The 17,497-nt window shown below is 43.7% G+C and overlaps 1 protein-coding gene across 9 annotated transcripts in view; it reads left to right on the forward strand.

The window, feature by feature from the left end:
- The window catches only part of PRKAG2 (protein kinase AMP-activated non-catalytic subunit gamma 2), a 223,771-nt gene that overhangs the window by 92,293 nt on the left and 113,981 nt on the right, over nucleotides 1-17,497 (forward strand). Inside the window, exon 1 of one of the 9 annotated variants that reach the window (XM_075746698.1) lies at nucleotides 15,080-15,679. The exons of the other annotated variants lie outside the window; for them this stretch is intronic. Coding sequence (XP_075602813.1) covers nucleotides 15,574-15,679 — 106 coding nt within the window. The 5' untranslated portion in view covers nucleotides 15,080-15,573. Of the gene's footprint in view, nucleotides 1-15,079; nucleotides 15,680-17,497 lie in introns of those variants that run through there. 9 annotated transcript variants of the gene reach the window in all.

Below are 17,497 nucleotides of genomic sequence, written 5' to 3' on the forward strand. Positions count from 1 at the left end.
GTTGAGACATCTAAGCAAGATTGACTCGGGTAAAAAAGGGACCTTCTTAACTAAAAAAAAAAAAAAAAAGGCAGAAGAAAAAAGGAAATATTTTGGCTAATTTCAGTAATATGTGCTAGTCACCCCTATGAAGGTGGTGAGCAATTAGGAATAGTTTCCTACGTGGGGATCTAAGTTTTACTGTGTTGGGTTTTGTCCTTCAAAGCCAGAGGAAAACCTCTACTTCTGATGCAGTCAAAGGCACTCTCATTGACAAAAGCCCAATTATGACCCTTCCCTCCTTAAAAATGTAAATAGTAAGTAATAAGGATTACAGCTGATCTGACATCTTGTATGTTCGCTGGCATTCGCAGAAAGCATTCAAGCTAATGGTGGGGATTAGCGCAAACCAGTTTGTACAGCTGTCTAGATTTTGTTGAATCAGAAGCCCAGTGTGCAGAAAAATATGTGGATTATCAGCAAATTCTTACTAGTAGTAAGGGAAGACGGGCAGGGATAGATGTTCTGGATTTAGAGAAATGGACAAAGCCATGGCTATGGGGCAACAGATACAGGCTTCATTGCAGTAGTTAGGAACATTTTTATTTTTTCCTGGATTTCTTTGTTGTAGAAACAAAGACTAAGAAAGAAACTGTGATTTAGCATTTTTCTTAATTACATTAGTGTATTTAATTAATAGCCATCGCTTTGGTATTCCTTTGTGAGGGACTATAGTTCCTTCAAATTTGCTTAACAGAAGTGGATTTATGCACTCACATTATCGAGACCATTGGGGTGAAGACTGTGTAAATGAAAATGCAAAAAAAATTTTGCCATTTCTTATTTCTGCGTGTTATATGGAGCATCTCCATATAACATAGTAGCACATATCCATGCAGCCAGACAAACTCTGAAAGAAAAGATCGCCTCAGATTTGGCGTGGTGGTGGTGGGGTGAGGTGGAGCTTCTGTGCAGGGGAGATGTCATCAGGGTGGTTTCTGTCCCTGGGCCCATGGTGGTGGTTTGCTTTTTCCTTTAATCACAGGGTTTAGGGGTGATGAAGGGAGATGAAATCTCAGACAGTAAGCCCTAGTGAGGACTCAAGGATGGTGGCTACTCTGGGATTGTCCCCAGCCTTGGAGTATGGTGCTGGAGGAGCAGGTGGCCATCACAGACAGAGTAAGGCGCCTTGTTACATGTGGCTGTGGCTGGGGGTGGAGGAGATCTGTGTGACTGCAGCCACCTCAGTGACCCAGGAGAGCTTTTGCAGCACTGGGGACACACACGTTAGAGAATGGGGGGAGTGAAAACCCTTGGGAAACTGACCTTACGTCAGCTCTTGCTCCAACTGCAGTTTCTTGGCATGGGTTTTCTTATTAAAGACATGTCACCACAATTAAATCACATTGAAGTCAAACCAGCTGATGATGAGCACTGGTCAGAAGTCACACTGCTGTTAAACTGACCCATCATTTTGGGATGAGCTTTGAGGCAGAGTGTCTGGAGCTTGGTTTGGAGCAGCTGGAAGCCACCGTGGCAATCACAGGAAGCCCCCGCAGCCTCTCTGTTTAGAAAGCTGGGATATGGGTAGAGTGAACGTTGTTGGTGGAGGAGCTCACAAAGCAGACAGCTGTGCTGCAGACTGGGAATCTTAAATCCACTGCATGCAGCTGCTTCCCTGGAGAGCCCAGCTACAAACCAAGAGTTGGAACGGACCTGCACCAGCTGCGCCGCACCTTTAGCCATAGTTTGGCTCTAGTTTAGCTGAGAGAGCCAGGAGAGGGTCCAGCTGTCCTGGGCTGGGGGTCTCGCCTGTGCTTGGAAAAGAGACTTGGAGAGCGTGATCCTCAGGATTCACACCACCATTTTCACTCTTTTATTGCATTTTGTATTTAAGAAGAAGAGGCGTGGAGTTGGAAGGAGGTGAGTTTTCCTCATGCGCTTATGCGTGTTCAGTGTGAGCATCCTGGCACTGCTTCCATGCACCGGCTTTTGCATCTTGAAACCTTCCAAGTGCTCTTACGGTTCCCAGCCGCAAGAGCCTTGGGGAAGGCGACAGAAAAAGGCATCGCCACAAAGGAGCCTGTTTCTGCTGCAAGCTCTGTCTTTTAACAGTGTCCATTGTTTTTCCATGTAAATTTTTTACCAGTGGTTAAATTGCAGGATCGGGAGTGCTATGACAGAAAGGTGTCTTCTCCTCCCCACAGAGCTGTTGAAGCTGGCACAGTGTCCAAAATCTCACGCCTCTACTGCTGTGATGAGAGGGGAAACAGAATGACACTGCGTAGATGAGCCTCCCATGCTTCCTGCTTTGTGGTTGGCGTTGGTCGGGGGGAGTTACGAGGTCATGGTGTACACTCTTGTTGTGTTCAAGCTTTATTTACTTTCTTGAGGTGATGCTGACATGATGTTTAGTGTTACAATATGTGGATTTTTTTGAAGGATTGATTGCAAAGAGCAGGAGAATATGCCTTTTGCTTAAGCGTGGCTAAACCGAGTCATTCCCCAGTGCAAGGGCTCTGAGGGCTCTGAGGGCTCCTCAAGGGCTCTGAGGGAATGAGGCACCGATGTTTGGGATGGGATTGTTGAAAGAGAGAGTAGGCTGCTTGCATATTCAAAGCCTGTGACATTATTAAGTAAATAAAACAAGTGGCACTAAAGAAAGAATTTGAACAGCACATCATTTCCTTTGGAAAATAACCCAACGGGGTGATGAAATCTGCTGCTGCAGCGCACCGGGATAACCGTGCATCATTCCTCGCTTAGGAACCATGTCAGGGACCAGACTGGAAAAATGATATGCAGTGGATTTTTTTTTTACTTCTCTGTCATGTAGCTGCCAGGAAGAGTAGTTTTGTGCTGTATTTTGTATATGCACTTCGGTCTTGTTTCTGTTCTGCCTGAAACTCTCTCTCAAGTCCTTCCAAATTCTTTACCATAAAAGATAATAAAACACTGCAGCACTTCACTAAATGGCATCCAGAACTGTTTCTTCAAACACTAAAGCACAAGTCAGATTGGGAGCAGGATAGCAGTAAGGGGAAAGACTGGGGAAAATCCTCTTCCATTCAGAGTAGCTGGATTTTTGCCATCAGTGAAACCTGGAATCCACCCACTGTAACAAAAAATTAGCAGGTACTTAATAATGCTCTTTTTTTCCCAAGACTCCATGGATACCCACCAGTAATGATTTACTGTAAGCAGTCTATGAAAAGCAATGTTAACTCTTGCTGCCTTCTGCTTTGGAGGTCACAGGGAGACGGCTGAGCGAACCTCGGCAGTGGCACATGGAAAGCATAAAATACTGTCGTTGGGCCACGGTAAAGAAAGAGCCAAGTCTTAATCGCGTAAACAGATTCTCATATACTGTCCCCATGTTATTTTATAAAGTGCTTATATAACTGAAAAGATTAACCTTGGAAAAAGAAGGCTAGAAAAATATTTTTACAGCTTCTTATTTATGGTTTTACTACGGTCGAGGAATTAGTTTGCATTTTACAAAGCCAAAAAGTGGGGGAGGAGAGAGGAAGGGGGATCTCAATAAGGAGAGATATTTGCACGGCTCTCAGAATATTAAAGAAAAACTAAAATCCCAAGGAGTTACCGCTGTCAAATGCAGACACGCAGGCAAATCCTAGACTGGAGCGGGACTCAGTATCCAGGCAACGTCAACATTTTTTGTTAAGCTACTGCCAGCACTGCTGACAGCTTTTGCCACTTTATGGTCACATTAAAAAAAGAAAATGCCTTACATCACTGAAGTTCTTAGAAATTAATTTCTCATCCGTCCAGCAGATGCGAGGCTCAGCAACGCGCAGCACATGCACATCTTGCAAAAATTCAGAGGCAAAAAACCTTTAATGGGAAGGTGTGTGCTTCCTTTTTTCTCTCTAAACCCGGCACTTCGTTCCCCCCAAAGTTTCGTATCCTCTCCCTCGTACACAGATACTTGCTGTGCATTAGGGAATGGATTGCATTTGATTAAGCTGTTCATAAGCAACTTCTGCTGCTGCAGGATAGGTTGCAGGATTAGAGGAGACCTTTGCCGTGCTAAGAAAGCCTCCACCTCTTCTTTCCTAGTTCTTTTTGCGTGGTGCAAAAGCCAAGTGGCTCAATGAAGTTAGAAGCTTCATTAATATGTTAATAATGTTTATATGTAGGGAAAAAGCCTTTGCATTTGCAGTCTTACAGGGGTAAGGCGGGACAGATGGGTGCAGAATACGTACAGCCCAGTGGGCTCAGCACTGCGAGGCTGAAGGGACCGTGCTGCAGGGTAGGTAAAGAAGGGACACCAGTTTGCTGTGTCCACTTACTGAAATGCAAGTATTTTTGCTCTGGAAGTGTTAAGGCAGTGAAGCTGAACCTTTTCTTGGAGGTAAAAAGTTAAAACTGTGTTGTTCTTTGCCGTGGACCACCAGGCACGGCTGCACATTTTGTGCTCTTAGAGCAAGAGCAAAACCGTCTTTCACCTTGGGAAGTGCCCTGTGACAGCGACCAAGGAAAGGTTGGTAAGACATGCGGAGCTTCTTGCTCATTAAGGTCAAGTAACGCAAAAAGCCAGTAAAACTGTAGATGTTTAGCTTGCTGCTCGCTAAGTAGCTAAGCACATTAGGAGGAGATGCAGGGGAGCTGCTAAGCTGCAGAAAGTCCTTTGGACTCTGCTGGTGCCCAACATCTTCCCTCCCACGCCCGATTTGTGTAGGCTGTGATGCAGGTTTCTGCGGGCAAGGAGGGAAGAGCCTGGGGCAGGAGCATCCCTCTCCGCTCCCGGCTCCCCCAGAGCTTCATGCGTGACCCTGGGCAGATCTTCTCCAGGTTTTGGTGAAGTTTCATTCATTACTATAGTTTAAGAGTGTGAATTTTGTGGTTGGTGACTGTACACAGGGAGGGCTGAAGGGTGCAGGGGTGATTTGAAGGGACTGATTGAGGCTGGTGATGCTGACTCAAAGACCAGCAGGACCCTCCTTGTCAGTGCTGGGCTCGATGCAGGAGTTCCTGTTATAACTGTTAATATGTGGTGCAGGGAAAAAAAAAAAAAAGGAAATTAACATAAAGACCTCTTGAGAAGCTCAATTTTGCTGACAATGAGAATGATTTTTGCTACTGAGACTGGCAGGACTTTGATCTTTCGGGCTGGGGGTTGATGGTCTCCACCTTGCCCTTGCATTGCCCCACTCCAGCCAGTTCCTGAAGACACGGGGATTTTGCTGTTTGCCTTTGAACACATAGGCTTGTAATGGATGTAGGCAGCAAATAAACGGGAATGAAAGCCAGAAGCCTGTAGTCATGGTAAATATCTACTTAATCTGCTGTAGGTCTTTGTTTTCTTTAAGATTTTTAATTATCTTTCTGGTTAATAGGGGTAGAAAGGGGGTAGGAGACTCTTGCAGTGCAGTAACACGCACAATCTGAAGATGACTTTTCATCTGAAGCTCTCACAGAGACGATGAGTTATCCCTGGTTGTGCAGTGGCCCAGTAGCAGAACTGAGAATAAAACCAAAGTCTCTAAACTCCTTGTTCAGCCCCATTTCAGTGTTCATTCCTCCCCTCCTCTGCCCTATTGGTATTTTATTATCATTGGAAACAACCTACCTGATTTACAGGAGTATGTAGCTTGGAGCAGTAATTTCTGGTCATGTCTATTAGCACAGAGGTTTAAATATTTTTTGCTCCAGTGACACGCTTGCAAATAAGATGACTGTCAGACTTGCCAGGCCTTATTGCTAGCTGCCAAGGTGATGACAGAGTATTTTTTCCCCACAAATATGTATTAAGTAATAATAACAAAAACATTCCGTCTGTAGTAATAATAACAAATCATTCGGTCTGTAATACTAATAGGTTTTTACAGGCTGTTTTAAGCAACCTCGACTCCACGAGCCAGAATTTCACCAGGCTGCATTTGGGAAAGCTCACAGGACTCTGTTAGAAACGTGCCCCTGAAAACAGGGACACCCGAGTGAAGGACTAAGGGTGCAGGATGCTTTTGGGGCAGAGCAAGAAATTCAAGAGTTGGACTTTGTGCTACTGGATATATCCAGAGCTCTGTAACCATAACACTGAGTTTCTGCTTTGATTCTTGACGTGGAATTTAAACTGATTAATGATGTTAGAGCTACTTGGTAGAATGCTTTCTACTTTAAGCACTGAAGCCACTGCAAGATGCTGACCTTTGATAAGATTTGGGAATCTGATGGCACTGTACAACAAGTTCTAGTCATCTGTGATACTAATTTAGATCATTTTTAAATGACTTTACAAGCTACAAATAGTAGTGTGATTGGCCCAATGCGTTGCTAAGCCAAGTCACCACTAAAAGAGATTTCATGGTTCCAGAAGTCTCTCCTCAATTTGAGGCTTGATGTGTTTTGAGGAAGTGAACAGGGAAAGATGCTGGCTGCAAATTAAGTGTTGGCCTGAGAGCTGTGTCGAGCTGGCATGTGCCTGAGCACTGGTACGTGCCCTCTGATTCACAAGGGCATCCTAAAACCTAAATAACCAAGGAAGTGTTGCGCAAGGAGTTACCGTGATGTTGTCTCTTCCTCACTCTGTCTCTGGCTTTCAGGCAGTCCCCCCAGGGACACAGTTGAGCCTTTTCAGTCTCCTCCTTTATCATTAGCTGTTGTGAAAAGGTTTCAGACTATTTTTTTCTCCTGCCAGGTATTGTGTGTGCAGACTGGCAGGGCTGGCTCTTCCAGGAATATTCTCCTACTGCATTGTAGCTCCCAGGTTTCCAGCCCTTCTGTCTTCTAGGCATAAAGACTTCAAAAGCTTTCTCTAGTTCATGTCTGTGTTGATCCTAGCCAACCCACTGAGATTTTTCACACAATCCTAAATATAACAACTCTGAACTTTACAGTGCTTGGTGTTTTCACTTGCACAGTGAATGAACTGGGAACTTTTTACCACCCAAGCCATCCCACATGGTCCCTTGATTCACTCCCATCATAGGCTTGTGGCTCCTGCAGTTGCAGCAGCTTCCCAGCTGGATGCTGTGGAAGTGTCAGATATTTTTTTCCAAGTTACCTGTCTGCCGGTTACATGAATTGGTAGAATCATCAAGAAATGGGAAATGTTGGGGCTTGGATGATTTCTAGCTCATTGTAGACATTAAAACAATGCCAGTTTTCCCTTACGTGTCCACTGTCTTGGTCTTTGTCCCTTCTGTACCCTGCCAGATTGCTAAGGTACCTCTGTTACCATCTCAGTAAGCTGCAGGGTCTGTCTGTCTTACTGCTCTTTCATCTCACTTAAAAAGTCAGTAAAGTTTCTTTTGCTAGCAGAATTGCTATGTTTCATCCGGGTGCAAAAAATCTCAAAAAAACCACCCCAACCCAAAAAACAACCTGGAAAGTGAAACCAGAAAGATTTTAAGTAATTTCTTTTCCAGACCTCATGTACGTGATAACGAATGTTTCCTCCTCTATACTCCCATCTGCTCTGGCAGATCTTCCGTAATCTGGGCGACTAATTCTAGTAATCTCTTTGGAGCTGGGGCATGTGAGACAGCCACCTCATGCCCACAGTGGCTTAATGCGGTGTGAACAATATGTCATGTTCTTGCAAAGGAAGGAGCAGAGCCGTCAAGTCCAACAGACCTCCGTCTTGTTCTATTCCTCGCTGGCCTCGTGCCAGCCTGCTGCACGGGGATTTGTGGAAAGTCACTTTTTCCTGTGCAAAGAAGCTACAAACCATGGTACTTACCTCCCTTCTGCTGAAGATGAGAAGGTGCTATATGAGATCTAGCTGGTGGTGGTTCCTGAGATGTTTATCTTGAGAAGTTAACAGAGCTGATTTGCTGGTTGTTCAATTATGACATTAAAGTATGCAATGTACTTGGGTTTATTCCTTTGCTTTCAACCACTGATGCCTCAGAATCATTAATTCATAGGAAAAGTAAGGGTAGAAAATGAAACTAGATTCGGGGGGGGGGGGGTGTTTGGGGTTTTTTTAAATCCCTTGTATTGTTTCTTAGCTACCAGATGATGGTCTACTGTGTTTGTTTGGGGTGACTTGACCAAATAGACTGAGGGAGCTGGCTGCAATGCAACAAAGCTGTGCAGGGAGTTGGATTTCAGTGCAGTCCCTGTCGGCGCACGGTGGATTCCTCCCTTTCTATCATAATCCTCTTGCTGGAGCAATCCCACTTGTAATGACAAAGCAGTGTTGGGTGATCCTTTAGGAATTTCCCCTTTTGGCATTGCGCCTGTGTTTAGTTCATCGGATTGAGATCCAGTCCTGTGCGATGTCCTTAGTCATTCATGTAAACATACAGTCAGTGGCTATCTAATTAGTAGTTAAAGCACTTCCTATAGATACCTCGGTTAGTCATCAGGATTTTCTGAAGCTTTAAGTTTGAGTTCAATGAACAATTCAACTCACCACTGGTCTAATTCTACAAGACCCTGCTTGCACTGTCAACAAAACAACGTTTGCAATAGTTCACAGAAAATGCCCGTTCTGTGTAAACACCTGCATTATATACCCCTATAGGTAACCTGAACATAGGCCTCAGGCTCTCCTGCACCATCAGAGCAGCCAAGAGCAGGAGAAGCACATGTATGCAAAGTCCTTTGTCCCTGAGCTTTGGTAGACTCGAGGTTAGGATTTCATGGGGAATGGTTTGTTCCCCTGGAAGTAGCTGCTGTCTTGCGGCTGAACCAAATGAGGTCCCTCTTTCATCACTGAAGAACTTCATCAGTGAAGTTGCTGGAGCCGGGAATGAAAAAGGCTTCTCAAGCATTAGCTAAGCATTTAGCTTTTCAAGGTGTAATTCAATTTTCTCTTCAGTCAGCATTTCTGCATTGTCTCACATGTCTAATAGGATTCTGCTGACCACTGTCTCTAATTTTCTGTGTATAATATACATAGCACATATGGCTTTATTATATCCACTGTGGCATAGGAACGGGTCATGTGTGGGATGACTGCCAACCCCAAAGTTGCACTGTCAGCGTTTTTTTATTGTTAGGGAACACTTAAGATTATAGCAGATAATAATAATACGGAGTAGGATGACGGGTCTCTTTGTCATCTTATTTTGTGCGTAAACAAATTTCTTGGCTTTAGCTGTCTGATGCAAGCGCTCATTGTGGGGAGCAGAGGGATACAGAACTTGAAATTACTTTCTTTCATCATCCCATCTAGATTTCAGGACGAGGGTGTTGCTTCCAACGTGCATGTTGGTCACTAAAGTTGTATTTTGTGATAAGTGTACCAGTGTGAATGTTAAAACTGCAGTAAATGTGTGTGAAACTGGTTTACTGCTAATGCTCTTACTAGCTTCTGAATTGCAAACGTGGTGGCTATGGCTGTGCAACGAAGGGATGCTGGCTGGGTTTGCGTAGGGTTGACATCCAAGGACAGCTGAGGATTGGTGCAAACCATTGCTAATTTAGTGAGTTTTCGTCATCTCTCCAAATAAATCTCCTAAGACAGAATCCATGGCGGACTGTATTTCTGTGGAGTTGTGCTGCTCTGATTCTTAGTCTCTTGTATTTTGGGGTGTTCACAATGCAACAGTGATACGAATTTCACTCTTCAGGTACTGGCCATCTCTAACATATCACTTTATTGGAGTAATTTCTGGCTTTATTCATTTGCCGTCATTCAATTTGCAACCAGTTCAGTGCTGATTGAAAGACTTTTTCTTTAATTTAAACTGAAGGGGATATTTTGTTCAGCCCTACAATGCCCATTACAACTTCAGCATCATTGAATCTGTTCCAATCCTGCATGAGAAATGTGGAAATGGGAAAGAAAGAAGAACAAGAAGAGGACAAAAAAGACATTTGTGATGTTCCAGTGAATCCTACCTCCTTCTCAAGGTTTTGTGGATGGATATAGTTGAGAGACTTGATAGAAGCAAGATGAAAGAGAAGCAAGTAGAGATGAGAAAAGCATAAGTGGAAAAATACTTATAAGGAACTTTATTGCCTCTGCTGTTTGTTGGGTTTTTTTTTAAAAGTTACTGCTGAGATGTTTTCCTTTAGCTGAGAACTTATTAAATTTTAGGAGTTCTGTTGTCACACCAGACATCCTGTACTTGCTGGATCAAATACTGTTTTGCTGTTTTGAGCACAGCCAGATTGCGGCGTATATAAGAACAGCTCCATTTTTCACGTTACAAACTGAAATTGCTAGAGAAGTGAGTGCTGGAAACATATGCGCCACAGTTTATTAGTAGGGATGTGGGGAAATGATAAAATTATCATTTGGATAGGATCATAGTCATCAGTCCCAACTTACCAGTCTTTTGGGGTAGGTGATTTGAGCCTGAAATACAGTGTTTTTCTTACTAGAAATTACTAATATGCCAACACTACCATTGCCATTACTCCTATTCCTGCTGGTTCATATTATAAGCTCTGGAAAGGTAGGATAGAAAAACATCACAAAGACGCCAGGATGTAATTTAGAAGTAATTTACCAAGAGTTCTGGGGAATCTAGTGTGCACCTTTGGGACCGCTAAAAAGAAGTAAAATTAAACTTTCAGATTTTTCAAAACCAATTTAGTGCCAGCCTGACAGCTTCAGATATTTAAATCTTTCTTAATGCACAGTGAAAGCAGCATGAAGTAGTATAAAAAAAGGGGATAAAGACAAAAACTCATTACAGTGAAACACTTGGTTATGATTATGGGAAGTAATTGAGCCCAGCTTGGAGTCATAAACTTGCAATTCTTTTATGGGGTGTGAGCTGGACTTGGACCAGATGGAGAAAGTGGTAGTTTGTATTTCCCTTTGAAAACATGGGCTGCATGCTCTGTTCAACCAGCCTGCAAATGGTGTTCAGGCAAAACGGGCTTTTTGTTATTGTGCATTGCATCACTTGTAGTCTTGAGTGGGTTTGGTGGGGTTTTTTTTTAGAGCAAAGATCTCTTTTACATATTTATTTGTGTGTTATTTTGAAGTATTTTCCAAGTTTGCTATTTATATGAAATATGGTTGCAGTTAAAACCAGTCTAGGTTGTAAGGCTTGTAAGCATGTCCTAGCACCACTGACAATGATAGAAAATGTTTCATTTTGCCAACAGTAGTCTGTAGAATTAAGAAAAGAAATTTAGAAAAATTCCCATTTAGGGAAATTTTTAAGGAGGACAAGGCAGAGAAACGTGATCCATGTAGAAATGGAAACGTGATTCATGCTTTGGCCTTCTAAGGGTGGATCTGAACTTTACTTCTTTGAGTAATGGCAAAACAGGGGGAATTTTGAACAAGGAAATTCTCAGCAACAAGGAAAGGGAAGTACTTGGTTTTGCCGATTTGCAGTCTGAAGCCAGTTGAAGCGTTAATTGTCACTGGGGGGGACACATATTCTTTTTAGCCTTCCTGTTTTATGCTAAATAAGCTCTTAAATTTGAAGGAGGAAAGTATTGTTTTTTCCATTTTCACACTAGAATAAAACCTGATAGGACTAACTGGTCCCTGTTGCCTGCCCCACACTCTGCTGCTGCATTTGTACATCAGGTTAAATCCCCTATGAAAAAGGCAAGTGAGGAAACGGTTCGAAATGGCAGCATTTAAAGTATTTTCACCACGGCACAGAATTTACACTTCCACGAGATGGATGAATCAGTTTGTATTTCAAAACTCTTACAGCTGGATCAAACATCCTGCGATGGTGGCACTCGTTTGATGTGATGGCATTTTCCGTATTTCCTATCTGGAGATCAAATCTGAACACTCAACCACCAATTCTACCTTGTAGAACAAAAGTTCACATTGCATCCAGAGAAAGGAAGATTTTTGTTATGTTTCTGCCTGAAGAATCACGTTAAATCACTGGGGGGAGGTACAAAAGGTGCTTTTATCCTGAGAGATGGAGAACTGTAAAGCAAGTAGCACCGAGAAGAGAGGGAGCCCAGCCATGGATGGGCCTTTTTTGGGTTGGATTGCAGATGACTCTTGCTGTGAGACTTATGTGGCTCTGTGAATTAGTGAGAAAAACAGCAGAAGGAGGTTTATCTTTTCTACTTTGTGTGCTCCAGCTTCACTTTTTAACAAAAGAATGTGTGGTCTCAGGGATGGAGGGCTGGGATGAGCAGGGAAGGACATTGCTGAGTGGGCTGGTCACACAGACAGCTGATGGGATGAAGGTGGGAATTGGTGTAAGGGAGATCTCCAGGAGATGAGGGTCTTTTTTAGCTCTAGAGCCTTTTTTGAGGCTCTGTTTTGGACTAGATATTAGGTCATTGAAGTAAAACTGTCAGAGAAACAGATGATTTGGGGCAAAGATGGTGGGGCTGGAGGCAAGTTCGTGAGCTGTCAGCATAGAGATTGCTCTAAGGCCATGAAATTGCTTGGGTCTGGCCAGCTTAGCAGATACGGCGGGACTGGGGAAACATTTCACACATGCATGAGTGTTTGTTTGTTCCTTCGCCCCCAAATAATCTTATTAAACTGTCCAGTTCTTGGTACCTCTCACAGCAAGCCTGCCTATGGTATTTGGAAGGGGATGGTGTTATCTGGATGCAGCTCAAGAAACATAATATGCTATAACTAATTCGGGAGACTTTAAAGTAGCTTGACAAGAGTCCATTTCATGGTTGTTTGGAAGGGATTTGTGTTTTCAATCTCCAGAACATAGATGGCCCCAAAGGAGCTCTTTGAAGCCCAGCTTTTTATTATTAGTTTTATAAGATCCTTCCACTGGAATCATTAAGAAGATGTAGTATCTAGTGTAAATGCGCTAGTATCTGTTAGACCATTAGCTGTGGGAGACAAAATGATCATACTCAAAGCACTTAGTACTTTTTTTTAACAAATTACTGTGAAAGTCAGTTGTTAAACAGCCTTGTTTCATTTTCTGGTAGCTCTGTGCAGAAACATTAGGGTCTTGCTGTTTTCCTTAATAAGAGGAAATGAGCCCTCCTGGTGCAATGGCCCTGCTTGGAAAGGTCATCAGCTACTATTTATCCTTGGCCTCTGTCAAAAGGGGGCTGTTTCTGTGCTGAAGCAATACCAATTCTTATCTCATTAAAAAGGGATTTAAATTTTTTGCTTTCTGATGACATTAAGTCATTCTCAGCAGTCCTTTAGCCACTGAAGAATGAGGAATGCTTTTCTAAGGAGGGGAAACAATTGGTGTTGTAGGCAGCATTTCTTGTGTCTTTGGCCAAATAAAGATTGGAAAGGGAACTGGATAACTGTCTTCAAATACGTTGAGGGCTGCTCCGGAGCAGAAGGGAACAATCTGTTCTCCACGTGCATGGTGAATAAGACAAGAAGCAGAAGGCTTAAACTGCAGCAAGGAAGATTCAGTTTTGCTTTGGGAAGCTGGTTTTCAAATAGAAAGGACTGTGAAGGTCATTGCTGTCATGGAAGTATGAGAAATAGTGTGGCCAGCAGGACTAGGGCAGTCATTGTCCCCCTGTACTTGGCAGTGGTGAGGCCGCACCTCGAGTGCTGTGTTCAGTTTTGGGCCTCTCACTAGAAGAAAGACATTGAGGTGCTGGAGCGTGTCCGGAGAAGGGCAACGAAGCTGGTGAAGGGAGTGGAGCACAAGTCTGATGAGGAGCGGCTGAAGGAACTGGGGTTGTTTAGCCTGGAGAAGAGGAGGCTGAGGGGAGACCTTATTGCTCTCTACAGCTACCTGAAAGGAGGTTGTAGTGAGGGGGGTGTTGGTCTCTTCTCCCAAGTAACAAGTGATAGGATGAGAGGAAATGGTCTCAAGTTGTGCCAGGGGAGGTTTAGATTGGATATTAGGAAAAATTTCTTCACCAAAAGGGTTATCAATCACTGGAACAGGCTGCCCAGGGAAGTGGTTGAGTCACCGTCCCTGGAGGTATTTAAAAGATGTGTAGATGTGGTGCTTAGGGACATGGTTTAGTGGTGGACTTGGCAGTGCTAGGGTAATGGTTGAACTTGATGATCTTAAAGGTCTTTTCCAACCTAAATGATTCTATGAGTCTATGATTAAATGAAGTAGGTTGAGAGCTGGCCCATGAAACGTGCTTATGGGGACAGCCAGAGCTTGTCCCACTACTGCTACTGTCTCAGTCCTGGTGGCATGAGCATTGCAGAATGAAGCTGAGGATGGCAGAGGAACCCACTGTCATCTCTGCACTCTCTTGGGGTCCCTGAAGTCCTGGGACATCTTTGCATTGATGCCTTGGAGACAGCCATCTTTCTGAAAGACCAGAGCTTGTAAGGAATCTGTGTTGATAAAGGTCTTTTCTGCAGTATTCATGGCTGTTTCTTCTTTTCCTTTTTGATGCTATTAAGTCCCAGGAGCAGTCATGGACACACAGAAGAAGGCATGTTTCTTTGTAGAGGAAAAAGGTGCCATGACCTTTAATTCCTCCTAGGCATTAAAAAGATAAGACTCTCATTACTCATATAGGGTTTGATTTTTGAAAGATCTGAGCCTCAAGTTCCAATAATGTCCAGAGGAAAGGCTGGTACTTTGTGACTTTAAAAAAAAAAGCTTTTGATTTAACAGAATATTTACTGTAATCTTAGGAAGATTGGCTATGATAGTTTGACCATGCCTTGGTTCGTGCTTGCGCCCCTTTCCAGCTGCTCAAGATCTATCCCACGCTGATCAACCCTTTCCTAAAATAAACAGCTCTAAATGTACCGACTCAGAGCCTAACATAATACACCCTGGCTGGCTGGGATGAGCAACAGCCCCGTGAATGTTTGTCTCATTGAAAAGACCACGAGGTGGATTTCAATTGTGCTACAAACAGCTGCCCCGAGTGCCTTTTGCTTTGCAGACAGCAAATTTGAATGGAGCGATCAATGCAGAGCATATAGATATGCATAGCACAGGGAGGGCACGTCGCTAGAGAAAGTCCAGCCCATCGTTCTGGCTTCAGTTTCCAGAAGGTATCAGCCTTCATTTTATGAATTGGCAGAAGCTCGTTCCCATTAATCCATTAGTCATTAGTCACGGAGGGCCGGGCGTTTCGGAGCTCATCGACAGGCAGCTGGACTATGCTGTCGCTGCGAAGACCCAGCGCACATGAATCAAAATAGTTGGGTGATGTCATGTCACGGTGCGAGTATGCCCGGGACGCTCGCTGCCAGGAATTGTCTGTCCAGGGGTGGTTTCCTTTTACAGCCTTTTTAAAGAGTCATCATGCTGAGCTGCACATGACAATTCCCTTCAAGAGGGCTTGTGGCTCCTTTGCATAGTTAGTATTTTTTAAACGAGGGAGCTTATCAGGTGGTTCCTGACCTTTTCTGCATGAGCTGATCCGCTGGGAAATGTTCCTTTGGTCTCCGAGGCTTCTGACGGCTGACGGATAAGAGCTCAGTGGCTGCAAGCTGGGCAGACTTTGAACTTCTCCCCATGTCCACAGATACTTGCAGGCGAGTTACTGTATGCTGGAATTAAGACTGGAAGCGCCTGGTGTGCGAGGTTTGGCAGCCTGCTGCAGAGCGGCTCTCCACGAAGACCGCAACCAAGCACCTCAGAGCTGAACCGCTGGCGAGCTGGACTTTTTTTTTGGAGCCATACGGTCTTTCTGGAGCTTTGTTTTCTCGCACCTGGGCGTTTGGTGTAAGCGACACCTTGCCTTGCCCCTTCTGCTACTTTATTTTTCTTCAGTCCTGGGCATGACCGACAGCTGCTGCCGCACGAGTGCATGTTGCAGCTCATGAAGCGTTTTGGTAGCTTTAGAGGGAGCAAGAAGAGAAAGGAGCAGTGCAAAAGCTCGGAGAGACGCCAGTCCGATCCTCGTTGCCTGTTCGGTAGGGAACCCATCCAAAAAGGAGGGATATTGGTCTTTGGGAGAGGGCAGCAAGTCGGGGATAGCAAATAATTGAGCAACAGTTTTGTGCTTCTCAATTTCATTTACTGAATCTTGCAGTTGTTGCGTGGAGGTTATTTCTATGCTGGTTTGCACCAGAGATGAACATCTGAGCTAAACACCTGTAGCACGCAGGAGATATAACCTTTAGGAAAAGAGTGATGTTATGGGAAGGTTTCCAGTAAACCCTATGAAATACATTCAAAAGGGGCTGTTGACTAATGTTACTTTAATTGAAGAATGGTAACTAAATGCTAAGTTAGGGCTAACACTGTATATTGAAAGATGAATTTTAAGTAGAGAAAAATTGCATGTCAATCAGCTAAGTAATACATTCAAAAACATATCTTTATGGTACTGCAGTTACCGTTATAATTGTGTTTGAGTTGCAATTAAGGACCTTTGTCTGTTACTCAAAAGCTTTTCCTGGTCCCTGAGTGTTAACTCTAGTACCGGTGCTGAGCTGTGTGTGGCTGTGAGTCTCTGTGTATCACGTAAGGATCAGCTGGCCAGCAGACAGGGGGTATTCCACAGGATCTGCCTGTTTTTCTTAAGAATAGTGGAGAAATAGAATGTTCAATGCATTTCCTATATGGACCAATGGTAGCTGTTTTACAACTCGGTGGTTTCCCAAAGACCATGAGTGCTGCTGAGAGATTCTGTACTGTGACTAAGAGGTTTAAAACTGATGTCACACTGAATCAGCCAGATAAGGCACAGTTTAGAGAGGCTGACTCGTACAACAGGTAGGCAAGGCTCTTTTTTACTCTCTATCAGTCAGGAGTCACTGCATTAAATCCAGCAGAAAATTTGCAATTTATTTAGTCGTCGGTTGTGTTGTTTTTAAGGTGTTCTTCTTGCAAATGCTCCTCCTTTTGTTCCTGTTTTGTACAATTAAATGTTTTTAAATCTAAGGTACTATGCATTGTTCTGCATTCCCCTAAACCCATCTGAGGGTTTCTGCTGGAGTGGTGGTAAGGTCAAGGTGATGTGAATGAGATATGACCCAGGTCTTTGGAGTTTCACAGTGTCAGCAAGATGCACAAAGACAGGTAGAAAAGTTTATGCAGAAAGGGGGAAATGTAGACTACAGATTGCCCAGATGTAAAATTTATTCCCAACTTTCTAATTTTTAATTCCCAACCCCTAAATTCTCACTTAGGCAGGAACACGTGCGATTTGTTGATTGAGTGATTAATGGCACTTTGAGCCACTAATTCACCTTCTTCTTGTGTTTTCATCAATGAGATGGGGACAGCCAACATCTACAAAAGGATTTGCTGCTGGAAGCACCATAGTGTTGCAAGTCTTCCTTGGAGTCTAACTCTAAACCCCATCCTTGTCTTCCTCCACAGAGAAAATAATTTGTTCTGCACCATGAGTACTGGCTATATGAACTGTAACGTTTGTGACAGAGTTATAAAAAACAGTTGAAAGTGTAATGCCAGAAATGCCAAAAATGTGCTCCTCATCATCCTCATTCCCAGTAATCCAGCTATATAGCCCACTCTGGTGGTACACAGGGAGCATTAGGCAGAGTTTTCTGCACAGTATTTCCTCTACAGACTTTGTATCCATCATTCTTGTAGAGCATGACCAGGTTGGCTCCCTGGATCACATTTACATCATGAACAGATTGCTACCGAGTCACAAGAGTGGGAAAAAGCAACCAGGATGTGGTTGGGTTACTGCCTTCCTCGGATGCCCTGCCGTGGGGATTGCCTCTGCCATCCCAGCGGAGTCTGGATTCCTTTTGGGA

The sequence above is a fragment of the Balearica regulorum genome, chromosome 2 (genome assembly GCF_011004875.1).
Source record: "Balearica regulorum gibbericeps isolate bBalReg1 chromosome 2, bBalReg1.pri, whole genome shotgun sequence".
NCBI classification, from domain to species: Eukaryota; Metazoa; Chordata; class Aves; order Gruiformes; family Gruidae; genus Balearica; species Balearica regulorum.